General features: G+C 42.3%; 1 protein-coding gene across 17 annotated transcripts in view; it reads left to right on the top strand.

Moving 5' to 3' along the window:
• The window catches only part of COA1 (cytochrome c oxidase assembly factor 1), a 112,619-nt gene that overhangs the window by 86,257 nt on the left and 9,394 nt on the right, over nt 1-16,968 (top strand). For 12 of the 17 annotated variants that reach the window (XM_070265512.1, XM_070265511.1, XM_070265510.1 and 9 more), the window contains one exon: nt 15,987-16,036. The exons of 2 other annotated variants lie outside the window; for them this stretch is intronic. Coding sequence is in view for 2 of the 15 variants with exons in the window: in XM_070265511.1 (XP_070121612.1) it covers nt 15,987-16,036 (50 nt within the window). In the remaining 13 variants the exon portion in view is untranslated. Of the gene's footprint in view, nt 1-15,066; nt 15,126-15,986; nt 16,037-16,968 lie in introns of all 17 variants that reach the window. 3 more of the 17 variants (XM_070265522.1, XM_070265514.1, XM_070265520.1) reach the window with 1 other exon arrangement.

Here is a 16,968-nt window from a genome sequence, read left to right as displayed (position 1 = left end):
GTTTTTCTGATCTCACTTTTATTTATTTCTTCTCTGGTTTTTGTTATTTCTTTCCTTCTGCTAACGTTGGGCTTAGTGTGTTCTTTTTGTAATTCCTTAAGGTATAAAGTTAGGTTTTTTTTTGAGATCTTTATTTTTTTTTAATATTGGCATTTGTCATTATAAATCTCCTGTTAGAACTGCTTTTGCTACATCCTATAAATTTGGTATGTTATGTTTCCTTTTTTGTTTGTGTCAAGATAATTTTTTATTTCTTTTTTGACCTGTTGGTTGTGTAGGAGTGTGTTGTTTAATTTTCATGTATTCATGAATTTTCCAGTTTTCCTCCTTTTATTGACTTCTAGTTTCATAGCATTGTAGTCAGATTGGTATGACTTCAGTCTTTTTAAATATAGTAAGACTTGTTTTTTGACCTGTCATTTGACAGAACATATAATCTGTCCTTGAGCATGTTTTGTGCATACATGAGAAGAAGGTGTATTCTGCTGCTTTTGAATGGGATGTTCTGTATATGTCTGTTAGGTCCATTTTGGTCTGAAGCATATTTCAAGTCCCATGTTTCCAAATTAATTTACTGTTTGGATCATCTATCCATTGTAAAGTGGGACAATACAGTCCCCTGCTGTTATTGTATTGTTATCTACTTACTCCTTTGTTGCTTTGTATACTGGATGCTCCAATGTTGGGTGCAATATATTTACAATTGTTATGTTCTCTTGATTAAATGGCCCTTTTATCATTATATAATGATCTTCTTTGTTTCTTATTACAATTTTGATTTAAAGTCTATTTTGTGTGATATAAGTATAGCTATCTTTATTCTCTTTTGGTCTCCATTTGTGTGAAATATCTTTTTACATTCCTTCTCATTGAACCTATATGTATTCTTAAAGCTTAAGTGAGTCTCTTGTAGGCAGCAGATAGTTGGGTCTTGTTTTTTTTAATGCATACAGCCACTCTGTTCCTTTGGTTGGAGAATTTAATCCATTTACATTTAAAGTAATTATTTGTAGGTAATTACTTATTAATGCTTTCTTATTAGTTTTTTTTTTTTTTTTGGCTGTTTTGTAGTTCCTTTGTTCTTTTCTTCCTCTCATACTGCCTTCCTTTCTGAATTGATAATTTTCCATAGTGGTATGCTTTGGCTCCTTTTTTGTGTGTGTGTGTGTGATATGTGTGTAGGTTTTTGCCCTGTGGTTTCCATGAGGCATTGATAATATATCTTATAAGTGTAACAGTCTGTTTTAAACTTATTGCAACTTAACTTCAATCACATACAGAAATCTCTTACTCTCCGTATATTTCATGTTTCTGTTGTCACAATTTATATCTTTTCACGTTGTATATCCATTAACAAATTATTATAGCTATAGTTCTTTTTAATAATTCTATCCTTTAACCTTTATGCTAGAGTTAAGTGATTAACACACCACTATATTGAAGTATTTGTGTTTTCTGAATTTGAATACTTAACGTTACCAGTGTGTTTCATACTTTCATGTTACTACTTAGCATCCTTACTTTTTAGGTTAACGATATTCTTTCAACATTTTTGGTAAGGCAGGTCTAGTGATAACGAACTCTCTGAGCTTTTTTTGGTGTTGGGACATGTTACCTCTTTTTTATTCTGAAGGACAGCTTTGCCAGATAAAGTATTCTTGGTTGGTAGGTTTTTTCTTTCAGCATTTTGAATATATCATACTCTCTCCCAGCCTGTAAAGTTTCTGCTTAGAAATCCACTGATAGCCTTTGGGGGTTCCCTTGTAAGTGAAAAGAAAAGCTTCTTTTCTCTTGCTGCTCTTGAGATTCTCTTTGTCTCCTAATTTTGAAAGTTTTATTATAATGTATCTTGGAGAAGATATCTTTGGATTGAATTGTTTAGAGATCTCTGAGCTTCAAGAACTTACATGTCCAAATCCCTCCTCATTTTGGAAAGTTCTCAGCCACCATATCTTTAAAAAATCTTTCTGCCCTTCCTCTCTCTCTTCTTCCTCTTCTGGGACTCCCATAATACGTCATTTGTTTCTTTTAATGGTGTCCCAGAAGTTCCATGGGCTTTCATCATTTCTTTTTTTCTTTTTTCCTTTTGTTCCTCTGAGTGGATAGTTTCAAATGTCCTGTCTTTGAGTTCACTGATTATTTCTTCTGTTTGATTGAGTCTGCTGTTGAAGCTTTCTATTAACTTCTTCAATTCTGTGATTGTATTCTTCATCTCCAAAATTTATGTTTGGTTCTTTTTTTATGATTTCTGTCCCTTTGTGTATGTCTCATTTTGTTCCTGTATTGTTTTCCTGATTTTGTTAAATTGTTTATCAGTGTTCTCTTACAGCTCTCTGATCATCTTTATAACGATTTTTAAAAATTCTGTGTCAGGCAATTCATGTATCTCCATGTTTAGGGGGTTGGTTACTGAAAGCTTACTGTGATTCTTTTGTGATGTCATTTTTTCTTGTTTCTTTGTGATCACTATAGTCTTGCATAGGTATCTGTGTATTTGAAGAAGTGATCTCTTCTTCCAGGCTTTACAGACTGACTTCAGTAAGGAAAGACCTTCACCTGCAGGTGGGGGCACACTGGAGTGTTCTGTGAACCTGGGTCTCATGGTGCAGAGGTGCCAAGTGCAGGGGCGTGGGGCAGCTCTGGGCCTCGGGGTACATGGTGTCTTGTCAGCTCAAGCAGCAGGAGTCTACTACATTGACAACTCTTTGATCCTTGGGGAGGGCTGGAGAGGGTCCACAGTGGCTGCAAGCCTGTTGAAGTCTTCAGTGGTGCTTCTAGGTCCAGTGGCTAGGTACCAGGGCAGGCAGTGGTAGAGGCTGGAGTTGGTGGTATGGACACAGTTGGCTGCAGGGGCCAGCTGCAGGTGCCTGTGTGGGCAGGGTCAGCTGCAGTTACATGTGCAGTGGTGAGACCAGGGCTTCAGCAGCAGAGTCTCAGGCCAACTCTAGGAGACTTGGCTGTTGGCGTTTATTTGTGAGTCCGCGGGAGCTAGCCACAGGGCCTTGTATGGTTTGGGAGCTGGTATTGGGAATCAAGGCAGGTGGGTGTAGGGATGTGGCTGCTGGGGCTATCTTGGGCACATGTGGTGGTACAGGCCAGTGACAGGAGTTGGGGCCTGCTCTGGATGCCCAAGCAGCTGTGGGGACCTGGGCTGTCACCATACACTTGTGTGGCTTCAGGGGCTTGCTGCAGGCATGCACATGACATTGCAGGCCTGTGATGGGAGTCAGAGCCAGCAGTCTAAAGGTGCACTGTAGGGCCTAGGTCCTGGTGTGCACAGCTTTGCAGGCCAGTGACGGGGGTCAGAGCCTTATCCGGGCCCAGTAGCAGCTGTGGGGGCCTTAGCTATTGGTGTGCATGTGTGTGGCTGCAAGGGCTAGCCACAGGTGAACGCACGGCGGTGAGGGTTGGCCACAGGAGTCTAGGCTGGTGTCTTGCTTGTGTGCCGCTACAGGAGCCCAGAGCTGGCTGCTGGTGTGGATCCTAAGCTCTAGTGGGAAGGAGGGGAGGGAGTGGGAGGGACTTAGGCAGCTGTTGTCTGTGAACATGAAAACCTGTGGCTGAAAATTTCAGTAGTGAAATCTGCAGGGGGTCCGTAGCAGCTGTGCTGGCTGTTGGTTTCCTGAGTGGTGAAAGCTGCTGGGGTCCTCTGTGGAGCAGTCTGCTTGGGTCTACAGTGAGGTCCTCGGTGATGAAAGCTGCTGATATCTGCAGTGTCCACAAGGCTTGTTGTTGTCCTCAGCGGTGAAGGCTGCTGGGGTCCTCTGAGGAACAGGCCCAGGCCCCTGGGAACCGTGTTACTCCTGCCGCGTGGCTGATATTGGTAGCCCTGCCCTTCCTTCTTGTTCCTAGGTCTCTCTATACATGTCAGCTTTGTTGGTATCTGGGTGGGGTGACATCGGAGCAGGTCCTCTATGCAGTGCCCTGAAAGGCTGGCAAAGCTAGTCTCTCACCCTGCTTTCCTTTTCCTGCAAGGAGAACTCTGTTCCCCTGGGGAATTCCCTCTTGATGCTAAGATGGGCTGATGCAGGCAAAATGAAACTTTCTTCTTACCGTTTTTATTTGGTGAGGAAGATTGGCCCTGAGCTAACATCTGTTGCCAAGCTTCCTCTATTTTGTATGTGGGATGCTGCCACAGCATGGCTTGATGAGCAGTGTGTAGGTCTGCAGTGGGGATCCGAACTCTGGGCTGCCAAAGTGGAGCGCACAAACTTAGCCACTATGCCACTGGGCCAGCCCCTCCTCTTCCCCTTTTTGTGCAGTTATTTTCAGGCTTTTTTGTCTTCTGTGTTGCTGAAGCTTCCTAGATGGACTCCTGAGGTCTCCCAGGCTCCTTTTGTTCATGAAAAACTGTCTAATTGGTATTCTTTGCTGGGGGACGGAGGCTGGGGTCTCTCACTTTTGCCCTCTTGGTGATAGCACTCTATGTTATGTGTTTTTTACCACAATTAAAAAAAAGAGAGACAACTTTGGAGAGGAAAAAATTTTATGTATGGAAAATTATTCACTGTGCAATATTTGGGATCCAGACTTCTCTTGCCCAGTATTGTGTTTCTGAGGTTTCCTCTCACTTGTTCATTTTCATTGCTGTATTTTGTGCCATTGTATGAATATATGACAGTTGTTTTTGTTGTCCATTCTGTCATTTTCATTTGGGGCCTATTATAAATAACACGGCTATTAACATTCTTGTGTGTGCTTTTTGATGCATGTATGTTTTTCTCTTATACAAATATCTTGGGGTGGGATTGCTGGGTGATTGGATATGTGCGTGAGCTTTAATAGATACTGTCAAACAATTTCCATGGTCCTTTTACTAACTTCCACTCCACCAGCAGTATCTGAGAGTTCTAGTTGTTTTGAGAAGATGCATATAAAGCTTGTACATGTTTAGCAAATATATGGTAGCTATTTTTGTTTTTATGAAGATGACTCCTGGGTATCTTACTTAGGCAGCTGGGTTGGTTCCATCCACCACAGGAAGGAGTGCAGGAAGGGGAGAGCGGGCATGGGGTAGAGGAGAGTAGAGGAAGGAGCTACCCTGCGGACATGTGTAAGTGTTTATTCGAGACTCAGTTTAAAGCGCAGAAGGGATGCCTTGCCTAGATACAGAGATTGGGGAATCATCTTAGTAGACTGAAGCTAAGTCATCGAATAAGATCTTAGCCGAAGGTTGGGCTGGGGACGGAAGGAGGGGCAGAAGAGGGTACACAGAGTACATTAGTTTGTCAGGGCTGTCATAACAAAATACAACAGACTGGGTGGCTTAAACAACAAATTTATTCCTCACAGTTCTGGAGAGTGGAAGCCCACGATCAAGGTGTTGTCAGGTTTGGTTCCATCTGAGACCTGTCTGCTTGCAGGTGGCCGCCTTCTCCCTTGGTGTTCACATGGTCCCTCAGTTCACCTGCATGTCTCTGTCCAGATTTCCTCTAATAAGGACACCGGTTGTAATTGGATTAGGGCCTGCCCTAAAGACCTTATTTTAACTTAATTAGCTCTTTAAAGACCTTATCTCCAAATACAGTTACATTCTGAGGTACTGGGCATTAGGGCCTCAACATAAGAATTTTGTGGCAGGTGAGGGGACACAGTGCAGCCCATGACACAGGATGAGGGAGAAATGGAACGGACCGAGGAGTGGAGATTGCAGGGAGCAGCGTAGGAGGACTGGCCTGAGGGGAAGGACAGCAGGTTGGAGAGCTGTCTGTGAGAATAAAGGAGGGTTTCAGGGAGGGTAGGGTCAACCACAAACCTCCCAGATTCCGCTTCTAATCACTGATAACAAATCATTTTATTTTTCTAAATACTTTTTCTAAAATGGAGGCTTTTAATAGAAATGCTGAAGTAAATGTTTAATAGGGTTTGCCTTACTCATACTCACTTGCAAAATGGTTATGAATCAGAGTCGCTTACATGAAATTTTGATTCATAGCCATTTTGCAAGTGACTATGAGTAAGGCAAACCCTTTCTGAATATTGTACAAATGCTGAATATCTTCCTACTATGTTTTCAAGTCTATAAGAGAATGGCCTTGAAATATATTTTGTTCAAACAGATGAGACATCGTGAGTAATCAGATTTAAAAATTGCGGTTTACTATTTAAAGCTTTCTACCAAGACTGTATCATTTCTATTCTAACTGGATGGTAGTTTTGAATGCTCAAAATATTTGCAAGCAGGTTTAAGGATAATAATGATAAACTTTGTGAAGTCACTCTGCCAGGGCCTTGTCCTTCACCCTTCCTCCAATATCCAATTCATCAGCAAATCCTGGTAGTTCTGCTTCATATGGCACGTTTGTTCACTTTTTTGCCTCTCCACCGCTGCCAGCTACTCCAGCTGCCATCATCTTTGGTGTGGAATACCACAGCAGCCTTCTAACTGGACTTCCTGCTTTTATTCTTGCCCCTTCTAGAGAAATCTTTAAGAAAAAAAAAAACAAAGCCAGACTATGTCATCCTCTGATTAAACCTTCAGCAGCTTTTTATTACATTTGGAATAAAATCCAAACTCCCTACCACACCCTAAAAAGATCTGCCTGATAAGACGCTGCCCACCTGCCCGCCCTCATCTGCCGCACTGGCCTCCTTTCTGCTGCTTGATACCAAGCTAATGGCCGCCTCAGCCTTAGCCTTAGCCTACCTTCCTGCCCCTCCCCTTGTTTTCAAGTTACTCCTTCAATCTCAACTCAAATGTCACCTTGGCAGAAAGGCCTTCCCTCACACCACAGCTAAAATTGCTCTTTCCTCTTTTTGTATTCTAGCGTGTCACATTTATTTACTTATTATCTATGTATTTATTTAGGTAGGTAGGTTAGCTTTGTAAGCAGCTGTCAGACTGTCTAACAAGTGCATGTACCATTTTGCGCTCGCACCAGCAGTGGTTGCTCCACATCCAGCATTTGGTGTTGTCAGTGTTTTGGATTTTAGCGGTTCTAATGGGTGCATAATGGTATCTCATTGTTTTAATTTGCAATTCTCTAATGACATATTTCACTGAGTATCTTTTCATATGCTTTGATGCCATCAGTATATCTTCTTTGGTGAGATGTTCAGATTTTTGTCCATTTTTGAATTAGGTTGTTCATTTTCTTATTGTTGAGTTTTATGAGTTCTTTGTATATTTTGGCTAACAGTCCTTTATCAGATGTCTTTTGTAAATATTTTCTCCCAGTCTGTGGCTTGTCTTCTTATTCTCTTGACACTGTTATTTTTTCCAGAGTATTTATCGCTAACTAAAATAATCTTATTGTTTATTGTTTGTCTCCTTCCACTACAGTGTAAGGTCCACAGACAACCCGTCTGTTTTGTTCTTTGCCGTATTCCCAGTGCATAGCATGGTGCCTGGTATTTTGGATGCACTTGACAAATATTTCTTTATTGAGTGAATGGATAACAACTGTTAACATTTTTAGTTTGTTGTATTTTTATTGAAAATTGCATTCAGCTGACTTAAGTTCTTCAGTCTTCTTATTTAAAACTCAAGTTCAAATTTTTGCCATTTTAATCTTCAAAATTAGGGATAATAGCCACTCGCGATAGTGTGAGATGAGTTTCCACTCTGGTTCAGGTGCATTGGTTTAAGATGTCATTGCTGAGCTGCACTTGCTCTGCCCTCTCAAGAGTCGTACAGATTTCTTCTCCAGGAAGTCGTTTCAGGACTGGGCAGCGGGAGCAGGAGGACTTCTCTGTCAGTCCCACAAAGGCTCATGGGATAAGTGCCACCTGCTAGACACTGGAGAGTCTCAGTGTGTTCAAAGATGTGTCCACAGATAAACACACGCACACACATACACACACTGAGCCTTGCAAGGTAAAAAATTATTCAAATTCTCTGTTCTTGATTGCTTTTTTGTTATTGGATTTGTTAAAGATGGAAAATGACATGTTAGTCTCCTACTATAGTTTTCCTTTTTTAAAAAAATATCTTTAGTAGTCTTTGGCTTTATATATTTGTGTTATGTTGTTTGCTACTAGTGTTCATAAGTATTATATTTTTGTCTATCTTTGTCCCAATTAAATGCTTTTTGCCTTGAATTCTACTCTTTGAAGGTGTCTGCCCTGCTTTGTTTTTGTTTGGGTATGCCAAGTCTTCTATTTTTAAGTCTTAAAAATAACCTCTATAAGAGATTTTTAAAAATTCAAGTCTTCTATTTTAAGCCTTAAAAGTAACATATGTAAGAGATTTTTAAAAATCCTTTCAGAAAAGCTTTTAAAAGATGTTTTGGTTTTCTATTGCTTCGTAACAAACCATCTCAAAACTTAGTGGCTTCAAACTAGAACCATTTTATTCTCTCCCGTGATTCATGGCTGGATGGTTCTTCTGCTCCATGGATATTCTGCTGGTCCCGCGGTCATCTAGTGGCTCACCTAGACTAGCACGTGCACGATGGCTCATTCACATGGCTAGTGCCTTGGTGGAGATGGCTGGGCTCAAGTGGGATGTTGACAGCGTAGCATCCATATCTATTGAACTCTCTATCTACCTATCTTGCTGTCTGCTGTTCTAATCTCAGCCGTCTCCCTCGCCAAGTGGCCTCTTCACATGATCTTTTTATGTGGTCCCTCCAGCAGGGTGACCATACTTCTTATATGGCAGTTTAGGGCTCTCAAGTGTGTTGAGGTTGAAGCTGTCAGGCCTCCTTAAAGCTGAGGCATGGAACTCCCACAGTGTCACTTCTGCCTCATTCTGTTGGTTGAAGACAGTCATAGAGCCAGCCCAGATTCATGTAAATACAAGGAGGTGTGGTCCATTGAGGGCCATCTTTGGAGGCTACCTCGCACAAAATGAGAATCTAAACCCTTCACATTTATTATTTTAATTGATGTGAATATTGTCCCTACGGTTGAGGCTTGTTCGCTTTTATTTCCTTTGGTGAATTTGCCTCGTGCTTTTAATTCTATTCATTTCTCTATCAACATCAAGACAAAAGACAGTGCTTTTACTTCAATTATGATAACGGAGGCCTTCAGCATGATTTTACTCACATTTTATATTTAGTTATTATCTGGAATTTTAGGCCATAATTTAAATTTAAATATTGTATATATTCTTTTTAAAAAGTACTACATGTTTTCATTCATTTTATAACTATATAAATAATTATTTCGATTTAATTGGTTTCAGTGCATGCTGTCAGTCCTAATATACCATTATTTCTAGGGAACTTGGATTTATTTTTTGGTAAGATGTAATATATCTTCAACTCATGTTTCAGGAATCCGATGTAGATTAGATAATATCTGATTTCTTTCCAAATTTATCATGCCTTCCTCTTCATCCTGTTGGGTTGGTTATAGAGTTCTTGGATCACACTCTTTGCTTCTCAGGAATTTATTGTTATTGTTCCATTGTCTTTGGGAATTCATTGTCCTTTATAGGTTCTTCTTTTTGGGGAACTGGATTCTTTTTTTCTCCCCTGTAATATAAAATTTTTGCCACTAAGTGTTGGTGAATGAAACTGGAACATGGTGTGCATTTTTGTCTTTTTTTCAACTCTGTCAGGTTTTCTTCTAGTATAATTTTTGTTTTATCTCATCGTCCATTTAACTGCAAGTATAATGATTTGTTTGATAGAGCTTAGTTCTGAAAGCTACATTTGTCATCTCACTCTGCATTTTCATATTTTTGGTCGTTCTACATTATGGGAAAACTTCTTGAATGTAACTTCCTCATTATGAATTCAGCTTTTCTGCCATGTTAGTTCTGCTATTTTTCTCCCTTGCTAATGTTAGTTCTGCTGTTGCATTTTCGTTTCCTTGAAATCTATCCTAATCTGAGTTTCTTCCATTTCCTTCTCTGCATAATGCCTCTTTATTCCCACTACGCTTGGTTCTTAGAGGCAGTGCCAGCCCCGCCTCTACTTACTGCGGGGTGGTACTTACTAGGACTGGAGTCTCTGAATGGATATAGGAAAAGAGCTGCTGGGTGGGAAAGGGAGAGTGGCTGTCAGACTCACCCAGTGTGGGCTGGCCAGCCTGTTTCCTGATTGCTACAAACCCAGAAATTGTGCTAGTGGTGGAGAGAGGTGAAGGGCTGAACCCTCTTTGCGTGTCCTTGCTTGCAGCTGTGCTGTTCCCCTTCAGAGGCAAGGGTGCAGCCTGCGTGGATGTTTCTCTGTCTTCATTCACACTAGAGTTAGTGAAAATTTCTCCCAGACTTTACCAAGTTGTTATTGTTCAAGGCACACTCTACTTTCTGCCTTTTCTTTTTTTTTTTAAAGATTGGCACCTAGGCTAACAACTGTTGCCAATCTTCCTTTTTTTTTTTAAGGATTGACACCTGGGCTAACAACTGTTGCCAATCATTTTTTTTTAAACCCCCACTCCCCCGCCCCGCCCCGTACATAGTTGTATATCTTAGTTGCAGGTCCTTCTAGTTGTGGGATGTGGGACGCCGCCTCAACATGGCCTGACGAGAAGTGCTGTGTCCGCGCCCAGGATCTGAACCCTGGGCCGCCGCAGTGGAACGTGCGAACTTAACCACTCGGCCGCAGAGCCGGCCGCCTGCCTTTTCTTATGTGTATCTTTATAGGTGTTTTAAATGGGATTTGTAAATTCCATCAGTAGGTGGTAGCCTGGTGCCCTCTTAAACTAGATGTTGTCTTTTTTTATCTTACATTTTATTAATCTTTAAGAAATGTTAATTCTTTTTATTGGCACCGGGACCCTCTCTCCAGGTAGTCATGGTCTCCCTGGGATCACTAACAGATACTTTTGATAAAAAGAACATTGGACAACCCTTTATTAACCTTCTTAACTCAGCTTAACCAAGGGGGGGGAGTCGCTCGTGCCAGGTGCTGGCCTCATGATTAGCCTGAGTTAAGAGGAAAAGGTCACACGAAGTTTCTCCTCTAGGAGTATTCAGTTATGTTAAGACTCCAGAGCCAAAACTCGGTTAAAAAGCTGGCACTAACGTTTTTATGCTTAATATTTAAACTGCTTGACTTCTTAGTCTTTTAGTTGTTTGGGTGCAGGGGGCGGTGTGCTTAAACAACAGCGATTTACTTGCTCCCAGTTCTGGAGGCTGGAAGTTCAAGATCGAGGTGTGGGCAGGTTTGCTTTCTTCTGAGGCCTCTCTCCTTGGCTTGTTGATGGTCTCCCTGTTGCTGCCTCTTCTCATGGTTTTCTCTGTGCAGCCCTGGTGTCTCATCTCATAAGGACCCCAGTCATACTGGATTAGAGCTTCACCCTGACGGCCTCATTTTAACATAATCACCTTTTTTTTTCATTTTTATCCAAGTATAATTGACAAATAAAATTGTAAGATATTTGAAATGTACACTGTGATGATTTGATATACATACATACTGTGAAAGGATTCCTCCCGTCTAGTTCATTAACAAATCCAGCACCTCACATGTTTGTTTATTTTATTGTGTTTGGTGAGAACATTTAAGTTCTTTAAATTCTTTCTTAATCTTTTATCATGTTTACTTACGTGCTTTTATCTTTTTGTTTTTTGGTGTTAGCCTTTTTGACTCCCTTATCTCAAATATAATGCATTTCATTCTTTTAAAGTTTAGCCCTCTTTTATTTCTTTACTTTGCTATTCTTTTTTTCTTAAATTCTGAGTTTTTCCTCTATTTTTGGTCCTTTTGGTTTTTATGTTCCTTATCATTCTTTCATTCTAATTTTAATTCTGACTGCCTTAACTTTTTCATGTCTGTGTTCTTAAGCACTCCCTCTCCTCCCCGTCCTGGTTAGATTTTTTAAAGGCCGGAAGGATGTATAGTCAGTCCTCAGCAGGTAGTAGCAGTGGGCAGTGTCAGTCGACAACCAGGGGAGACCGCTTCTCTCCTTCTCCCCCTAGTAGTCGCTAAGTAGATTTTATATCTCTTTGTTTTGTCTTGACCCCTGAAATTATAACTTGGGGATATACTGATTAAAACAATTTCACAGAGCAGTGGAGATGTGCTCCCGGCAGATGGCTCCTGTGAACTTTTGGCGTGGCTTTGGACAGCACATACCACCTGTATGAGGCGCTGATTGTTCTGAAATCCGTGGTCTGTAACGTGGGTTTTGTCACTCGGTGGAAAGACTGAGTCAGACAGGTGCATTTAAGCTCTGCTGTGGAATAGCTGCGTGACCATGAGCAAGTTTCAGATCCTTTCTTGAGGCTTTCTGCCTAGCTCTAAAAAGGCAAAAATAATATCTACCTTTCAGTTATTGTAAGAAATAGTAGTAGTGCCTATAGAATACCCTGCATTGTCCCTGGCCCATAGTCGTCACTCAAATGTGGGACAAGCCAGGCCAGCCATATGTCACCCGGAGGAAATGAAGCGAGTGGGTAGATTATGCCTGGAGTGGGTCTGCCCTAGCAAAGCTCAGAATGAGAGAGAACCATGGGATGTTAACAGGCCTGCTGGGAGGTCACTGGTCCTGGGGTCATGGATAGGCTTCTGGCCTTGCTCCTACTTCAGCTTCTTATAATGCCCACTTCTAGCATATTAAGATGAACCTCAGTTTTACCAATTTGGATGTGGGAGTGTAGAGGAAAGAGTCACTTTAATAAATAGTCTCAGCTTGTAAGACATATCCCAATTTCAAAAATATTACAGTGTGAGAAAAATGCCTCTTAAAAATCAAGGATTTTTGTCTGTAGTTTGGTCCATCTTTCTCAGCTGGGCTTTGGGATGATTGTCTTGCTGTGACAGTCTCCTGAGCCCACCTCTTATTAAGCTCAGGGATTTTATCTTGAGGCTTGGCAGATCTCTACTTGAGGCTCCCACCATCTCACCTGGCCCGAGGGTAGTCTGTCTCCTGTCCAGTACTGGAATCCCTGGGAAGAGGAGTCTGTTCCGTTTATTGCCACAGGCTCTGTATGTCTCAAGATGCGGTGGGGAGGTAGTGTGTGTGGCGTGGATAGAGCAATAGCTGTTTCTATTCTCTAACTTCCCAGGAGCCCCTAAAGGATCACCTGACCTGCCTTCGAAACTCAGGCCGTGTGCTGACTCTCTGTGCTTTGCTCCCGTAGACTGCTGGTTCCTAAGCTTGGCTGCATGTTAGGATCACCTGAGGAGGTTAAAAAACACGATTGCCTGGATCCCACCCCCAGTCTATTTTAATCTATCTGGGGTCTGGCCTGGACATCTGGTTTCTTTCTTAAACTCTAATGTGCAGCGAAGTTGAGATTGTACCACCTGACTCCTTTCACCCTTCCCTGGTCAGCTGCTGCCTGTGGCTGGAACCCTTTGGCTGCCCAGAGCATCTGTCTGACAGATTGCACTTTGGCTCCAGAAAGAGGTTCTGTACTTCAAAAAAATTTTGTTAACCATTGGCCTTTGAGAGCCTAAGTCACCCTTTGTGTGTCTGAGCAGAGCTACAGGACTGCTTTCTGGAGAGACGCTGCCTGGACTTCGTTCCCCCACTTCCGTGGTTAACCAGCCCCTTAATTTTCAAAGCAGGTCTCAACCCTTTCCCCTTGGTTGACTGTAAAGCAAAAAGATCTTCCCTTAATTGGCTGCCTAGTAGACTGAGTTTGAGTTTCTTGCAGATTTTCACATCAAATTTTAAATATTTCAATTCTTATAGGAAGCTTAGATCTAAAACGTTCCTGGAGGTGGCCTAAAATCTTTCTAGTTGTCTTTTTTATTTTGTGTGTGTGTGTGAGGTTAGGGGTCTACTGAACACTCTCTTCGAAAAGACAGCTGACGGTGCGGGTGAACTGCAGCTGGTTAGGAAGGGGCCGGGGCTGAGCCCCTGTTCTGCCTTCTGCTCCCAAAGCCCTCACCCCTCTGATGCACAGAGCGGCTCCCTGGAGACCAGATTGATTGTCACTGCCTTCTCTCTCCACTGAACCAAGGTGGCCCCTCAGAGTCCCAGAGTCCTCACTGTTATGGCCACTTGTGAAATTCTGTTTATGTTTTTTCTTGGATTGTGATTGTGGCTTTCATTATGGGATGTTATAAAAATAGTCATTTGAAAATTGTGAACTTAAAAAAAAGACTAGGGATGTTGTGTGCAACACCAGCCGCTTCAGAGAATCCCTTTCTGAGCATGCATGGGAGAGAGCTTTCCCGGGCTTCTTGTGCTATTAGGAAATGTTGTTTTCCTCCTTGGCTGCTGATTCATGTGACCCCATGGACACCCTGGGCCCTGTAGCTGCTCAGGCTTCCCTTTCTCCTGAGCAGGTTGGCAGCTCAGTGTCAAGTCTGTGGCTGCCTTGAGGAAGTACCTGTTGCATCAGAGTGTGGTTTTGTGCACTAACTTTACCCCAGCTGTATTTCTCTTTTTAAAATTATTTTCCATTTGTCTTCATTTCCTCATCCATTTATTTCCTTCTCTTCTGAAGTGTGTATCCTTGTTAGCCCCATCATCCTTTTTCGAATGAGCTGGTGTACAAATTAGCACATAAATAAGAATTATTCTAAATATTTTAAGAAATCATCCTTTTGATCCACTCTGGCTACTTCGGTCTTAGCTCTTGGTTCTGCTGTCTGCCGCAAGGGTCTCTTGGCTGTCCTGCTCTATCCCTTCTCCTCCCCATCTGCCCACCTCTGTGTCCCAGAGATCTTTCTGCAGCCCCTCAGCAGCAGAGTGGAGCCCAGCAGCCCAGGGTAGATGGCCTTTCTTAGCAGTAACTCCCTCCATTTCCAGACCGATTTCCTGTGGCTCCCCACCGGCTCTCCATACTTTTGCACCTCTTGTTTCTGCCTCTCTGCCACTGCTTGCCATTTCCACTGATCTGAAGCCCTTCTCCCACTTATTCCCCTTTCTCTTTTCAGAGTCAGTTTCCTCTGTGAAACCTCTGCTGATCCCCTCCGGGCAGGGCTGACCACTTCCCGGATGTTGCTTCCTCTCCTGGTGCCCACACCTGGGTCTGGTGGCACTAACCAGGCTGCTGCTCGCCCACAGGTGCCTTTGTGCAAATTTGAAAAAGACCGCTCCCCCTCAGCTTTTTTGAGACACTTTATAGAACTTCCAACTGTTGGAAAACGGTCTTAATGTATGAGTCTAGGATATTTACCCTGTGAGTGGCGCCCTGCTAGGGCTGTGCTGTGCCCAACCGCACAGCTGTACTCTATGGCTCTAATTATTGTGAATTGTCTGTATTCTCTGCAGCACTGTCTGTCTGAGCAGCGCAGGCCCTCAACAACCATTTGCTAAGTGAAAGAAAGAAGGTACAAATACATGCCATGCTCTTGTCTGGAGAAATAGTAGGGAAGGCATACCTGACAAGGCCTGTTGCACCAAACGTTATGAATATATTGTAATTCAGAGACATTTGCTTTTCACATTTCAGTATTTATGAAGTCAGCAGAAATCTTAAAGTTGGTGTATCACAGAGGTTGAGAGCACAGACCCCAGAGCTAGACTGCCTGGGTCTGAATCCCAGTTCTGTCACTTATGTACTTCTTTGTGTGACTTCAGGCACCTTTCCTAACCCCTGTGTGCCTCAGTTTGCTCATCTGTAAAATGGGGATGATAGCAATAGTTCCTCCTTCATGGGGTTGTTGTGAGAATTAAATGAATTATTATATGTACAGTCCTTGGAATAGTACCAGGCACATCATAGTAAGAGATGATGTGTTCTCTGTTATCATCAGTATTATTAAAGGCTATGTCTACATTTAGTATACCACTGTTTCTGTTTAACCTTGAGAAGCTGTTTTAATCCATGGTATACATCTTGTATTGAGAGCATCTTGTGTGGGCGGGTGCTGACTGGCCCCTGATTGTGTGCGCTGCAGTCACACACCTGCGCCGCCCCCGCCCACACGATTTTCTGGTTGCTGCAACGAAAGATACACTGCATAGACAGGAAACCAAGAGGCTGTGTTTTTCTTCTTAATATGGCCAAAGAGAAAGGGGAGAAAACAAGGGCCTTTTACAGACAAGGCTAGTTTTAGACTTTAAACTTAACTTCTTGCTCCTGTTCTGAAGCTTGGATTAATAATACATCTTGGCTGTATAAAAGTAGAAACCAGAGAGAATTGCGTTTGAAAAAGTGATTTTAATGTAAAATCTTTATCTGATTGCAGGACAACTTTCCTTTGATTTTCAAGAAAGCTGTGCTACGAAGTAGCAAAAGGTAATGAATGTTCCCAAACCAAGTGCCCCATTAGAACCCACGAGGGTGTCCTCAAGTTGAACAGTAGGTGACAGTTGCTCTCTGACTGGTGGTGGGTTTCTCCTGGCCTTCGGTGGCACTTGTGGCTGTGACATCACATGAGGGCTGGGGGCTGTTCTTTGCGTTGTTCAGGATGCTTCTTCCCTTGCATCTCAACGCTGCCTTTGGAAACTACAGCCTGTGGGAGGCTCTGCGTAACTCGCGCTCACTGCCCCACCCTGCTGAGCTCCCCTTCACATTAAGCAAGATCTGACTAATGCATTCTTTGCAGATGCTCTGACCCTTTTCATTGTGAGACTAAAATGGCTTTTCCCAGATCACATTATTGTAATTGACTTTACACTCCACTCTGATAAATACTCTTATGTACTATACAGCAGCGGCCGAAACTTTCACAGCAGATGCAGTACGTTTGTCTGGGGTTTCAGCAGCCTTTTCTTAGTTGAGCAAAACAGTATATATAAGTAAATAAGACAAAAATGATCTAAAACTTCACCTCCCTAGTTAGATAAGTTGATCAAAACCCTTTATATACATAAATCTGGATTCAGTATTATTCTGGTCAACTTTAGCCCTATCCAAGGACGTGTTTAATTATCAGTTCTTAGAAAGAATAATCCACGTGAAGAGCTTTCTCCAACAGGCTTTCTTATGGATTCATTTGCCTCAGGTTTCAGAAATGATAGGTAGACAGTTGTTGTTACCCTCCGTATTCTAGAAGGTGGCGAAGCGGATAGTGAGAGTGTTTATCTGGACTCACAGGTCTGGCTGGTGGAGGAACTAGCTTTCTACCCAGTTCTTTTGCACAGCAATGCCTCAGACCCCTTTAGGTCACATTAAAGCCTTTATTTTCTAAAGAAGCACATAAAATCTAAGGTTAAATCTTTAAATGG

Source organism: Equus caballus, chromosome 4 (assembly GCF_041296265.1).
Source record: "Equus caballus isolate H_3958 breed thoroughbred chromosome 4, TB-T2T, whole genome shotgun sequence".
In the NCBI taxonomy this organism is placed as follows: Eukaryota; Metazoa; Chordata; class Mammalia; order Perissodactyla; family Equidae; genus Equus; species Equus caballus.
Note: the sequence above shows the minus strand (reverse complement) of the source record. Positions and strands in the feature narration are given on the sequence as shown.